General features: G+C 52.4%; 2 protein-coding genes across 9 annotated transcripts in view; both read right to left on the bottom strand.

Moving 5' to 3' along the window:
- Positions 1 to 40: 40 nt before the first annotated feature.
- Positions 41 to 2,526, bottom strand: Nudt16l1 (nudix hydrolase 16 like 1). 2 transcript variants are annotated; one of them, XM_005349261.2, is made up of 3 exons: positions 1,691 to 2,526; positions 1,347 to 1,607; positions 41 to 867 (listed from the first exon to the last, which is right to left on the bottom strand). In XM_005349261.2, the coding sequence occupies exons 1-3, from the start codon at positions 1,919 to 1,921 to the stop codon at positions 646 to 648; spliced, it is 714 nt and encodes a 237-aa protein (XP_005349318.1). In that variant the 5' UTR covers positions 1,922 to 2,526; the 3' UTR covers positions 41 to 645. The 2 variants fall into 2 exon arrangements, with proteins under 2 accessions (XP_005349318.1, XP_013202819.1); XM_013347365.2 differs by having other exon boundaries at positions 796 to 867; positions 1,271 to 1,607.
- Positions 2,527 to 2,612: 86 nt separating this feature from the next.
- Mgrn1 (mahogunin ring finger 1) overlaps positions 2,613 to 13,156 on the bottom strand; it is a 54,890-nt gene continuing 44,346 nt past the window's right edge. For 2 of the 7 annotated variants that reach the window (XM_026780307.1, XM_026780308.1), the window contains 5 exons: positions 12,561 to 12,787; positions 10,268 to 10,391; positions 9,965 to 10,019; positions 8,637 to 8,735; positions 2,614 to 3,959 (listed from right to left, as the gene is read on the bottom strand). In XM_026780307.1, the coding sequence (XP_026636108.1) occupies positions 3,847 to 3,959; positions 8,637 to 8,735; positions 9,965 to 10,019; positions 10,268 to 10,391; positions 12,561 to 12,787 (618 nt within the window). In that variant the 3' untranslated portion in view covers positions 2,614 to 3,846. Of the gene's footprint in view, positions 3,960 to 6,433; positions 6,479 to 8,636; positions 8,736 to 9,964; positions 10,020 to 10,267; positions 10,392 to 12,560; positions 12,788 to 13,156 lie in introns of all 7 variants that reach the window. The other 5 variants (XM_005349256.2, XM_005349257.3, XM_013347334.2 and 2 more) reach the window with 4 other exon arrangements.

Genomic DNA, 13,156 nt, shown 5'->3' with positions numbered 1-13,156 from the left:
CCTCAAAGAAAGATGTCGCCATGCCACCCAGAAGCAAATGTGAGCATCAGAGGAATGGCTTTATTGTCTTGTTTCCTCAGTTCCACAGAGCTGAGCCCTTCTGGGGAGGAGGAACCAAGCCATGTGTGGCACAGCCACTCTGAAAGCAACCCACAGTTTACACACCAAGAAAGAAAAATCTAACAGAAAAACCCAACAACAACCCAAATGAATAACAGCCTATTGCAAGCTGGATCAGGTTCTGGGCTAAGGAAAGGAGTGGTCTAACATGGGTCACCTCCACTGAATGAAACCCCTGACCAGTCCAGGAGCCATGTACCAACCAAGTGGTTGCCTCGGAAAAGTGGGCTCTAGCTGGGCCTCCACCTGTCATGAACAGACTCACAGGACAGTCTGAGCCTTGGAATGAGTGAGAACATCCTCAGCTTGAAAAGCCAGGCCCAGGCCACCCCACTGAACAAACCTGAGAGGGTAGTTAGGTCCCAGGGACTGCTTGGGACAGTAAAGATGAACAGCTGCCTGCTTGTCCCTTGCAGTCAGAAGGGGTGCAAAAGCCAAACACGCTAGAAGGCACACTTCTCGGGAATTCCAGGGCCTGTGGGCAGAGACAGCCGAGGGAGGGCAAGAACCCACACAGGAAACTCCTCAGGATGAGGCCGGGAGCAGCTTTTCTAGGGCCTTCTTCTGTTTCTCTGTGGCCGAGGCTAAGGCTTCGGCCAACTTTTCCGAGGGCATCATGTTGAGTACTTTAAGGGCAAATAGGAGCTGGTACTTGGCAGTGCTGACGAAGGCATTGCTCAGGAAGTTAGGAAAGCCTCCTACTCGATCCTTCTGGGTGTACAGTGGGACACGTACCAGGCCCAGCACCTGTGGGACAGAGGGCATGGGTGGGGCTGGGCTTTCCTTCCAGGAGTAGGACCCTGGCAGGGTCTGGCCAGGCACAGCTGGAACAGAAGAGCCTATGCACTCCCCACCCTGTCTGCCAGCACTCATGATCCCTGGTCTCACTCTAAACCCCTTCCGCCAGAGTAACCACAAACCCTAAAAGCTTTCACATAACCTCTCATGAGACAACCCCAAACCCTACCACCTAGCCTTTTTGGTCTGTCCTCAATTTCCCAAGCAGACCCTGACCGTCCCTTCTTTCCAGGGATCCCATGCCCCACTCCCAGGATTGACAACGGCAGGCAGCAAGGCAAATGTAAACAGCCCCAAGTCTCTCTTCCCACCCAGCGTGGCCAGGGTGAGGACCCTGTGGGACACTTGTTACCCATCGTTGCCTTCTGTGGTGCCAGAGTCAAACCTCAGGAGTGGGAATGGGGGCGGGCCCCAGGCAGTGGTCCCACCTCCAGACCGTGGTCCCGCGAGTGAACAGCGCTAATCTCCACAGCATGCAGCTGCTCCAGTGTCAGCTGCCGTGCATACAGATGTGCCACCACGCGTTGTGGACCCTCAGTTAGGTGTGAGCTCAGGTAGTCAGCTTCGGTAAGGCGCAGGCCGCCCAGGCCCAGGCCCAGCACACGGTTCAAGCCATCCTCCAGTGACCAGAAGCGCCGGTCCACAAAACCCCCGGGGAAGCCCAGCAGCCCGTCGAAGCGCATCTGCATCTGCAAGGTAAGCCAGATCAGGGCGCGGGGTCCACAGGGCGCCCCAAGCCTGTGTCTGCCCGCTCGCCCACCCAGCTCCTCACCAGCACTGAAAACCGCATGGGAATACGACCGAAGAGCTGCCCGGGGTTGGCGGCATACAACATGGCATGGCAAGAGTGGCTCCAGCCGGGTCCCAAGCGCATTGCTTCCTCCCGACTGATCTGCTTCAGCTCCGGAACCGTCGCGGTCGACATCTTGATACGCTCCAGGCCCACCGCCCAAATGAGCATGCGCGACTCCGCCCACGACACACAGGCCCAATCCACGCGCATCCACGTGCATTGGCCCGCCCCCACCAATCCTGAGCGCCTGGGATAGAACTCAGAAGACTGGAGCCCCAGGCAAGATGGTGGCGTTTACCACCCTCCAAGGTGCACAGATGACAGCACCCACAGACCAGAAACTATAATTCCCAAGATGCGCCGCGCAGACGCCAGGTCATCCAAGTGAGATATATATACTGAGCATCTAGAGAGTCCCAGACATCCCTGATGGGACAGCTGCAAATCTTAATATCCACTTCATCTCTGAGGGTGCAGATTTCCCCTTGTACCTCGACCCCGAGCTTGTGGCTCCACCGTTGTTCTGTGAAACCATGCCATTAAAGATTTAAGCATCTAAGAGACTCCCTTTGCCCTCCTCCGGGACATCAGAAGTGCGGGGATGGGTGTAAGAACTGGGCCAATCTGTCTGGTACCTGGAGGCTAAGATCACCAAATTGCTCAGGAGAGGTGGGCTAAATACCATGTCCAGTTTCACTCCAGGCAGAGGAAACAAAACAAATAGCAAAAAAAACCCTTTGCCTGTATTTGGACGGGGTACTACTCACTGCTCTTCTCATGCAAGCAAATGAAGGTGGTACCAAAATCAGTCAGGAGCTACCAAAAGCCACTAAGTGTCCTGCCACCACATCAAGGACCAAACCTGCCCACGGTGCTGTGCCAGAACAAAGGCACACGCAGAATATTGCTGCATGATTTTATTACTATAAATATACAGTAAAAACAACCCCAAAACTAGCCAATCAGGGTCCATCAAATGATAGCACATGTGAGTCTGAAGTCTGCCCCCCACCTTCCAAAGTGCTGGTACCAGTACAAGGCCAGAGGCCAGGGTGTTGGCAGGTGGGGGTGGGCATGCACATGCCGACATGTGTGCATTATGTGTGCATTCAGCAGGAGAGGGCAGATGATATGCAGACAAGGCTCTGTTCACAGGCTTACTGGAGACCAGGCCAGCCACTGCTAGAAGGGGGCAGAGGCAGAGCCGGAGCTCAAGCAACCCTGAGCCTAAAGGGGGGCTCCAAGCATTGCTACAAGTTGTCACCTGGGTGAGTGGCAGAGCAGTTTCATACCTGCCCACCAGATCAGCCGCACTGCCTAGGCACTTCTGTCCTAGGGCCACCCATAGGCCCTTTACCTTAGAAACAAAGTATCACTGGGGCACTGCTCCTAGGCAGGCTCTTGGACAGGAGCCTTAAGACAATTAACCAAAGGGAAACACAAAAGGACATGTTACTGCCGATGTCTGCTATGGAAGCTGCTCAGGCTCTTCCCTAGCAGGTGGTGGGCAGTGCTGCCCTGCAAGTGTGAACATCTTCATCTTGGAGGCTGGGAGGGAGGGAGTGAAGCGGGGCCTGTAAGGGGTCCTGGGTACCAACCACTGCAATGGCTGTCTTGTTAACACACTCTGACCACTGAGGTCTGCCCCAGCTGCCCCAGCTGTCAGAGGTCACTAGTAGGGAGTAGAGAACATGACACACATCAGGTGAAAGCAGCAGCGAAGCATGGCTGCCTTGGGGGATACACATGGGACAGGCACCATTTCCTTCATCAACCGTAACCTGGGTTGCCCACCCTTTCCGAACTTCACTTCTTGGGTAGATTCTCTTCTGTTGGTTTAAGTGCTCAGAGCACCAACCTTGGCAGTTGGAAGACCCTCTAGGGCCTATGGCCCATAGAGGAAGCTGCTGTCCTTCATCTTGTACCATTTACAAATATATCGACCATAGAAAAGGAGGGTGTGTGGAAGAGCAGTCCACTGTGCAATTTCATCAAGGTTCACTATGGCCCCTCAAAGCCCAGAGGCCACATCAGGCGTGCAGACAGGAGAGGCCAGGGTCTCATTGGGCTCCAGGGAAGCCTCCCGGCAATTTTGGGGATACTGAGGGCTCTGTGCTACCAGCTGAGCCAGGCTCTCAGAGTGGGGTCAGCTCAGTAGCTCCAGGCTCAGAACTAGAGCCACTCAGCAGAGGCCAGGGGGAGCTGGTGGTGCCAAGGCTGTGTGGCGTCTCCATGGAGGTGGACCATCCTGTAGGGGGGATCAGAGGAAGGAGGGGTCATGATGGGCTGTTGGTCACACATCTGTTCCCATCAACCCAGAGCCTCGTGGGGGCAGGACCACCTAGCGCCCTCTACCTCGCAACCCAGGTACATGCCATCTAGCAGGAATAGTTGCGACCTCACAGAAGGCTAGGGAGTTGTATCTGTCTCCTACACTGAGACAGAGCTCCCTTCAACACCAGGCAGTAGAGCTGCTGGGCCCTGGGTCTCCTGCCCTGGACTACCATTCCTGGACCTCAGCAGCAGAGTCTGGCCGAGAGCTTTGCAGCTGGGTTAGGTTCAGGCAGCTCTAGTAAGGGAAAGTGAGCAGATGGGAACAAAGCAAGGTGGTACTTGGGTTGCCTGAGCAAGCAGCTCCACTGGAGCAGAAGAGGCCCCAGAGCCTGTCTGTCTTCCAGGGGTCCACTCTGTGATGCTGTGTGGTGTTATCCCAGGGAAACGGTGTCCGCAGAAGCAGTGGTGACACAGACAAACCAATCCTACCCTCTTTTCTTTTTTTTTTTTTTTTTTATGGTGCAGTCCCCAGCTGTGACCTAAGGTTTAACTGCTGAAGTCCAACCTGAATTCCAACACAGCTGTCCCTTCCTCCTACAGAAGCTATAACGACAGCTCAAGGGGCACAAGAATGTTCTGAGAAACAATGAACCCAAACAAAACGAAAGAAACCACACCAGGCCAGGTTCCCTAGCTGCAGCCTAGAGTCTGGACACCAACCTGGCACTTCCCAGACAGACTGTGTGAATCTGCCATGGTGCCATTCTTCTGGGGAACCTGACATGAAAGGCTACCAGCCTCTCTATAAGAACCTTAGGAAGGCCTGGCAGTGCTGGCGCACGCCTTTAATCCCAGCACTCGGGAGGCAGAGAAAGGTGGATCTGAGTTTGAGGCCAGCCTGGTCTACAAGAGCTAGTTCCAGGACAGGTTCCAAAAATAAACCCTGTCTTGAAAAACAAACAAACAAAAAGAACCTTAAGAAGAAAGAGTCCCCACCTTTGGGCCTAGTTTTCAGGGATGTTTCTGTAACCAGCAATCTGACAGGACTAAGAGTGGTGTGTGTGTGTGTGTGTGTGTGTGTGTGTGTGTGTGTGTGTGTGTGTGTGTGTGTGTGTGTTACTACAGAAGGCTTCAGAGACAAGATGGACAGGTTCTCAGGGGCAACAATGGTCTCAAGACAGGAAAGCTCAGCAGGGCACGAGAGAGTTGGATGCCAGAGAGAGGACAGAGGCCACAGTGACAAGTGAAGAGAGGCATAAAGAAAGCCCTCTGGACAGGAAGCAAGGGGGTTTGTCTTGAGACAGGGTTTCTCTGTGTAGCCCTCGCTGCCTTCGAACTCAGATCCGCCTGCCTCTGCCTCCCAAGTGCTGGGATTAAAGGCTTGTGCCATCACACCTGGCATTATTTTTTTTTTTTTTATTTTTGAGACAGGGTTTCTCCGTAGCTTTTTGATTCCTGTCCTGGCCTCTTGTAGACCAGGCTGGCCTCGAACTCACAGAGATCCGCCTGTCTCTGCCTCCCGAGTGCTGGGATTAAAGGCGTGCGCCACCACCGCCCGGCTGGCATTATTTTTTTAATGCTTACTTTTATTTCCATTTTATAGTATGAGTGTTTTGCCTGCATGTAACTCTAAATAGAAGTTGCATGCTTGGTACCCACAGATGCCAGAAGAGTGTGTCCAATCCCTTGGAACTGGAGTTATAGTTGATTGTGAGCTGCCATGTGGGTGCTGGGAATTGAACCAGAGTATTCTGGAAGAGCAGTCAGTGCTCTTAAACACTGAACCTTCTCTCCAGTTCCACAGGACACAACAGACCTGGGAGGACACATGTTCCATAGACAGGAGCGTTGATGGGAATAGGTGATCTAGAGTCTCCCATGGCTGGTACAAATTTAAACTACTGCTTAAAGCCACAACCACAGCTGAGGCAGGAGGAATGACTATTAAAGGCCTAGTTTAAGGCCAGCCTAGGGAGTTAGTGAGACCTTGTCTCCAGGACAGAGACCTGTAAAGAAGGCTGGGGATGTAGCTCAGCAGTAGAGTACTTCCTACTTAGGTTTAATCCCCAGTATGAAATTTTTGTTTTTAAAAACCACAGTGAGTCTACTGTATGCAGCCCCCAGGATGCTGTTCCACATATTCCTAGGCTTCCTGATCCTCCAACTCCTTCCTCCTACCATGGACAGCAACTCCAGAAGCCTGAGTTGAGTCACTGTTCAAACGACTCTACATTATTACTTTCAAAGAGCCTGGATGGGCACCTGTCTGAACGGGAGACCCTCTGGTTCCAAAGCCAGGACCCCAGGAGCCACCTTTCAGACACAAAGGTGCAGCAGCCATCAGTGGGCTCTGGACTCTGAATCCAGAAAGACCTCGCAGGGGATTGGGCTCTTCTCTGCAGATACACCCAGTCAAGCCAGCAGAAGTGTGGAGGAAAGGTCACGTACCAGCTTACTCCTCTATACCAACAGAGCAGGACTCGGGACCCAGGGCTGTGCAGAGAGGAGGGAGAGACAGATGGAGCTCAGTTAGCAGAAAGACATGGACTTTAGGGGCAGGGGCAGGAACTTTCTAGAAACAGACTGCCCACACATGGCCTGCTGAAACCAAGTAGTAAGTACAATGAGGACAGATCCTGGACAGCTTTCTAGTCAAGAGAGAGACGTGTGTGTGCGAAGGCATAGTCCTCTTGTGGCTATGGAGTCAGGCCTCTGGGTCATGGAGAGGAGCTGGCAGAGGCACCTGCTTTTTCAGTTTTTTTTTTTCCTGGTTTCTCGAGACAGGGTTTCGCTGTAGTTTTAGAGCCTGGCCTGGAACCAGCTCTTGTAGACCAGGCTGGCCTCAAACTCACATAGATCCACCTGCCTCTGCCTCCCAAGTGCTGGGATTAAAGGCGTGTGTCAATACCACTCGATTTGTTTTGTTTTTTGAGACAGGGTTTCTCTATGTAGCTCTAGCTGTTCTGGAACTCACTCTATAGACCAGGCTTGGCCTTGAACTCCTACCTCTGCCTCCCAAGTGCTAGGGTTAAAGGCATGCATCACCACCGCCCAGCTAACTTTCTCACTGTTTTATGAACTTTCCCCAGCCTCGTTTTCCCATCTCCAGGGAAACTGGATTCAGTGACTTCAGCTGCACCAGGAGGTGGTGGTGCCAGTGTCAGAAGTGAAGACACCAGCTGCATGTGTGCTCTTCACCAAGATGAAGATATGCAGCCCCCTCTGATAAGAGCCAGGAGAACAGACGGTAGGTGCCATTGTGTAAGGAAAAACATGCAGGTGTAAAGCCACCATACAAACTCCTTCCCCACACCCCAGTGCTGAACACATCAATGGTAGCGTCAACAAGATGTGCAGGGACAGCAAGCTGGCCTTCTGTCACGGGCAAGCCTCTACAGGGGTGGTTCTTGGAGAGCAGCTAGGATCTGGAAGCAATCACTGTGCAGAACCCTCTCCAGCTGACTGCCTCCCTCCTACTTGGTACACTTAAACGAGGCCTGAGACCCTTGCCTACAGTTATCTCTGTGACCAGTCCTGATGTACTGCAGGCCACAGAGGGAATAAAGTATTCTGTGCTTTCAGGTCCACCTGCAGGAGCAAAGCTCATACTGGTAACTCAAGAGACCCAGGGACCTCCCCCAAATTCCTGCTTAGCCAAGTTTACAATAAAGATGGGTACTTAGGTGCTTCCTTCCAAGGAACATACTGCAATTGTGCCCTTTAGGATATGCTGCTCCCAAACATGCTTCCGGTAAGGACCCATAGCTACTCTCCCACACCTCACGACCCATGTTCCCAATCAGTCTCTATGGGTCACGTCACATTCAGGAGACAGAGGCCCTTTTCATCAAAGGGTGTCACAATCACCCAGTACCACGTGGCCCTGGAAAAGTGAGCAACACTGACCTCAGGGCCAAGCAGGGAGCAAAGGAGTTTCCCTGACACGTGGAGTAGCCCATCTCCTTACGTGGCTGCTCTAAGAACCAGTCTCAGAAGGTGGAACAGCTGTTTATCAGGATTCCCAGGACCAAAGCAGTTGTAAGTTTGAGAGACCCACTTATAACCAAGATTTGGAGCCCCAAGTGTGAACCCCAAGTGTAAAGCTGAGAACTTCATCCTAAAAGAACAGACAGCGGACGAACTAAGTGATAGCTTGTGCCTGAACCTTTAGAAAAGAACAGTAAGTCCCTAGCCCACTGCCTGTGGCCCAACCAAATAGACTCTACATGTCCAGTGCTCTGGCCTGGCTGGAATGAGCTACTGTACACCTGGGCAGTGGCCTAAGTAAGCCACAGGCATGGGCCACAGAGGAAGGCAGACTGCAACCTCATCAGAGCAAGACTGGCCTCCCTGGGCCTCCAAGGGCAGCAGCCAGAGAAAGGACTTAGTATTTTGGCAACAGCTTGTCCTGCCTTCCTCAGTCCAAGTTCAGGGTGGGAAAGAACCCTAGGGCTGCAGGAGGGCAGAAGGCAGACTAAGCCTGGCCTGAGTCCTGCTGCGGGGTTAGCAGAGTACAGCTTAGAGTCAGAGAGATGCCCTGGACTCTGAAGGGGCACAACAGGTCTCACTCGAGACTCCCCTTTCCTTCCCCTACCCTCAGAGACAGAGGTAGGCTCTGCCCAAATGTCTATACGAGACTTGGTGCCATTACCTGGTAGGTAAATGTCGGCAGGAGGGACTGGTTGGCTGCAACCATGGTGCTGGGGACTGCCATCCTGCAGGACATCATCAATAGAGGGCACTCGGCTCCCTGCAGCAGGTAGAGGAGAGAGATGAGGCTACACAGGCAGGGCCAGGTCCCTGTGGTCCACTCTGACCGCAGGGACTCCAAGAACCACAGTGAGGAGCACAACCATGAGGTGGGAAGATTTCTTTCTTTCATTTCAAAAACAATCTGGCTGGGGCCAGGTGGTAGTTGTCTTTTGCTTTTCCTTGAAACTGAGCAGTCAGGAGTGGCCTCATGACCCTGAGTGGTGGTGGGCTGTAGGGCAGACTTCTGAAGCAGCCCTGAGAACCATGGCTACTTTTGCCCCACACAATTCCTCAACAGCTTGAGCCTGCATTCCTGATTCCTGCTTCCTATAGGTGACTCTTCTGCCTAGGTAAAGAACTCTCAGAGGATGGGAGGAGCCTAGGCACTAGGTGGGAAGCTGAGGTCCTCCCTGCTTGAGACAGAAGACAGAAATACAAGGTCAGGCTAGAGGGGCTAAAGACACAGCACATTGCTCCACAAGGGCCACTTCCCTCGCTCCCAGGAACCTCTCAGCAGGGTACGACACAGCAGCTGCACGGATGGAGTAAGACATCACCATTCTCTGGACCTCACTGTCAGTTGAGCCATGTCCTAGTCAAGTGGTCTTGGACATTTCCTACATGTCAGACCTGAACCTTGCTTTACTTTTCTGTCTAGCAGTGGCATGATAAGGACTAAGCAGAGGCAGGCCTGGGGGCTCCTTACCACCTGACATGTCCAGCAAGAGGAGTGGGGGAGGGCTGGAGAAATGGCTCAGTGGTTAAGAGCATTGCCTGCTCTTCTAAAGGTCCTGAGTTCAATTCCCAGCAACCACATGGTGGCTCACAATCATCTGTAATGAGGTCTGGTGCCCTCTTCTGGCCTTCAGACATACACAAAGACAGAATATTGTATACACAATAAGTAAATAAATATTAAAAAAAAAGAGGAGTGGGGGAAGCCAAGTCTCCTAGGCTACCCATTAAGCCCTCCACTATAGAAAGGTAAGGAGATACCAGCTGTCCTCAATTCATCAGGAAAAGAGATAGTAAGGCAACTTCAAAACACACCAGGGCAAATAACTCGCACATCTGGGCAGCCCTTCCTGAACACACACGAGGTGCTGGCCAGTGACACAATGCCCTTTACCCCTGCACACTGACCATTCAAGTCTCTGAAGGCAAGAGCTGGGGCAGGAGACTGTCCCTAGTCAGGACCCAAAGTTTACCAAGGGTGTGAAGACAGACCTGGGACTTTACCTTGCTTTAGGGACGGCTCTTCCACCTCCTCTGTTCCGAAACTCTAGGAGACAAAGAGGAAAAGCTCTTGTGAAAACATCCTCAGGCCAAAGGGGCCAAATTCCTGAGACTAGGCTAAGGGTAGTGGGCGGCAGCTGTCACCCAGGATACAAGGATGTCACTGGGGCTAGGCATCACATGTGGTCTTGCCCTCAAAGTGACTCCTCCACAGGGCACCAGAGTCAAGGACACTGACTTCTCTGCTGTGACAGTACATTGTGGCAGTGCTTGGAGGACCAGCCAGGGCCTCACCTCAGGGGAGCTGCTCTCCCGCAGCGCAAATTCCACACCGCTCGGTGGGAGAGGAGCATCCGAGTCCTCTGAAAGCTTCTCCTCATCCTCCTCGTGGATGGGGGATGATGGAGACCGCAGGGTGCTGGAGAGGAAGGAGGTAGTGCTGTAGAACGGCTACATTAGGAACACAATCCTGCCAAAGCCACACTGGGCCAGCAGCCTTTGCATATGCATACCTGGAGACATGTGAAAGAGGTCTTTGGGGAGAGGTGGCATCTCTGCACAGATTCAAAAACACAGACCTGACCAACAGAGGCTCCCCAAGGAGAGGTGAACTCAGCACAGGCCTGAACAACCAGAGAAGTGGACCTGCCCAACAACCTCCCACCCCTACAGATACCAGCACAGGCCTAACAGCCTGATACTAGAAGGGACACATTGAGCCCAGGCAAACGGCAGAAGGGACTGTATGTCTCTGGAGTTGTTCTGCTATGTACTCATAGTATAGGGGCCTGGGCAGCTTCAGAACACATACCTTTCTTTTACTTGTCTCCTAAGGAAGTCAGCACAGTCAGACTGGCCACCCCATGCTAGTCTCCAAGTGAGCAAGCCTGACTCTTGGCCAGCCTGAGGAACGTGCTACTAGAGAGGACCCTTGTGGTGCCAAAGATGAAGGTGCAGCTCTGCAGCAGAGCACTGGGCTGGCATGCACACGGCCCTCAGCTCTGCAGCAGAGAGAGCACTGGGCTGGCATGCACACGGCCCTCAGCTCTGCAGCAGAGAGAGCACTGGGCTGGCATGCACACGGCCCTCGGACAAACTCCAGAAACAACCAGATACACAAAACCCAACTCTGACAGATTAATAACTTGGTCAGAGAAAAGCACAAAAAGTTGTACTCCAAACACCAAATCATCCAGTCATTAAAAGAATTCAAGTTTGCAAAAGAAATATAGCTCAGGGGCTGGAGAGATGGCTCAGAGGTTAAGAGCACTGACTACTCTTCCAGAGGTCCTGAGTTCAATTCTCAGCAACCATATGATGGCTCACAGCCATCTGTAATGAGATCTGGTGCCCTCTTCTGGTGTGTGGGCACACACGGAAGCAGAATGTTATATACACAATAAATAATTTTTTTAAAAAAAAATATAGTGGTGACATATGCCTATAATCCCAGCACTAAGGAGGTAGAAGCAGGAGGATCAGGGCTTCTAGGTCAGCCAGTCTAGGTTGCATGAGAGTATCTCAGAAGAACCAAAAATAATAAAACTGCCAGGCACAGTGGCACGTGTGATGGAGGAAGGTCCTTGGTTAAGTAATAAAGAAATTGCTTGGCCTCATAGGTTAAAACATAGGTGGGAGGAGTAAATAGAACAGAATGCTGGGAGGAAGAGGAAGTGAGCTCAGACTCAACAGCTCTCCTCTCAGGGGCAGATACCTCAGAGAGAGGCCATGCTCCCCTCTCCCAGGCAGACACGAGCAACGAAGCAAGCCACCAGGTCAGACATGCTGAATCTTTCCTGGTAAGACCGATGCTACACAGATTATTAGAGATGGGTTGATCAGGATATGAGAATTAGCCTATAAGGGCTAGAGTTAATGGGCCAAGCAGTGTTTAAAAGAATACAGTTTGTGTGTTGTGTGTCCGTGTAATTATTTCGGGGCATAAGCTAGCAGGCGGCCAGGGTGCTGGGGACGCAGCCCCGCCGCTCCTATTACAACACACGTGCCTTTAATCTCAGCACTCAGGAGGCAGAGGCTACAGAGCTAGTTCCAGGACATCCAAGGATACACAGAGAAACCCTGCCTTATATAAACAAACTAAATAAAATACACACACACACACACACACACACACACATATATATGTATGTAATGGTCTTGGACATTCCCTAGATGTCAGTCCTGAACCTTGCTTTACTTTTCTGTCCAGCAGTGGCATGATAAGGACTAAGCAGAGGCAGGCCTGGGGGCTCCTTACCACCCGACATGTCCAGCAAGAGGAGTGGGGGAGGGCTGGAGAGATGGCTTAGCGGTTGTCTTGGGGGCACTAGGAGCCTCAGCCCAGCACCGTTCCTGATGTACTGTTCTGCTCAGTGTTGCTGGCTGTCATCAACTAGAGAAGGGTCTGACCTGTTGCTGGACATTTTGAGTCCCAGTGATCATGCATCATGAAGTTCTGTAAAACCACCAATGAACCTCACCAGTCTCTCTCACAGGCACACATAAGCGGCCGCACCGCCAGCATAAAACACCCTTTCACTCAATGTGATAACACACCTCACCAAGGCAGACTGGGCACTGGCCTCACCTGTCCGGAGATTTACTCTGTGGTTTTCCCTTCTGTAGGCCGCTTTCTATGATTCGATCGAGTCCAGCGAGAGGACAGCTGGCCTGGGACAGACCATCCGAGATGCCTGAGTAGGTGATTTCCTCATAGAGGGGAGCTGATGGGATAGCCGGGGAGACAGCCCGTAGACCATTGAGTGCCTCGAGTAAGGAGATGGGCTCATAGCCAGGTGGGACACTGTCAGAATTCTGTGGGGACAAAGTCAATGAGGAGGGCCCAGCCAGGCTTCTTGCCCACAGCCATGAAGCCCCAGAAATGGAACATTCTCCTCCCCAGACCTGCTTTGCTGACTGTGTCTTGCTCATGCCACCTTCCAGGGACTTAAGCCCCAATTCCTGTCCAAAGCTACCTTGCAAAGTGGAAGCTATCCTGTTGAGGAATCCCTCAGCCACCAGCTTCAGCACACACCCAATACCCAGATGATCAGCAAGGCCCACAAAAGCCACTGTCTCCGTCATTGCCAAGCCCTTACACAGCTGCTCTTCCCAGCTTGCAGAAGTCAAAGTGTGAGGGGTTAATGACAGCAAGAGAACTCAGGAGCAGGCAGAGCAGAGCCA

This window comes from Microtus ochrogaster, chromosome 7, assembly GCF_000317375.1.
Source record: "Microtus ochrogaster isolate Prairie Vole_2 chromosome 7, MicOch1.0, whole genome shotgun sequence".
Classification (NCBI taxonomy): Eukaryota; Metazoa; Chordata; class Mammalia; order Rodentia; family Cricetidae; genus Microtus; species Microtus ochrogaster.
This window is presented reverse-complemented; position numbering and strand designations above follow the sequence as displayed.

Bases quoted from the DNA above. Each gene is read 5' to 3' on its own strand.
- Nudt16l1 (XM_005349261.2), bottom strand. From the start codon at position 1,921: ATGCGCGTGGATTGGGCCTGTGTGTCGTGGGCGGAGTCGCGCATGCTC. The intron at 1,608-1,690 runs GTGAGGAGCTGG...CTTACCTTGCAG, and splicing joins CCATGCGGTTTTCAGTGCTG to ATGCAGATGCGCTTCGACGG. The intron at 868-1,346 runs GTGGGACCACTG...TCTGTCCCACAG, and splicing joins CGCGGGACCACGGTCTGGAG to GTGCTGGGCCTGGTACGTGT.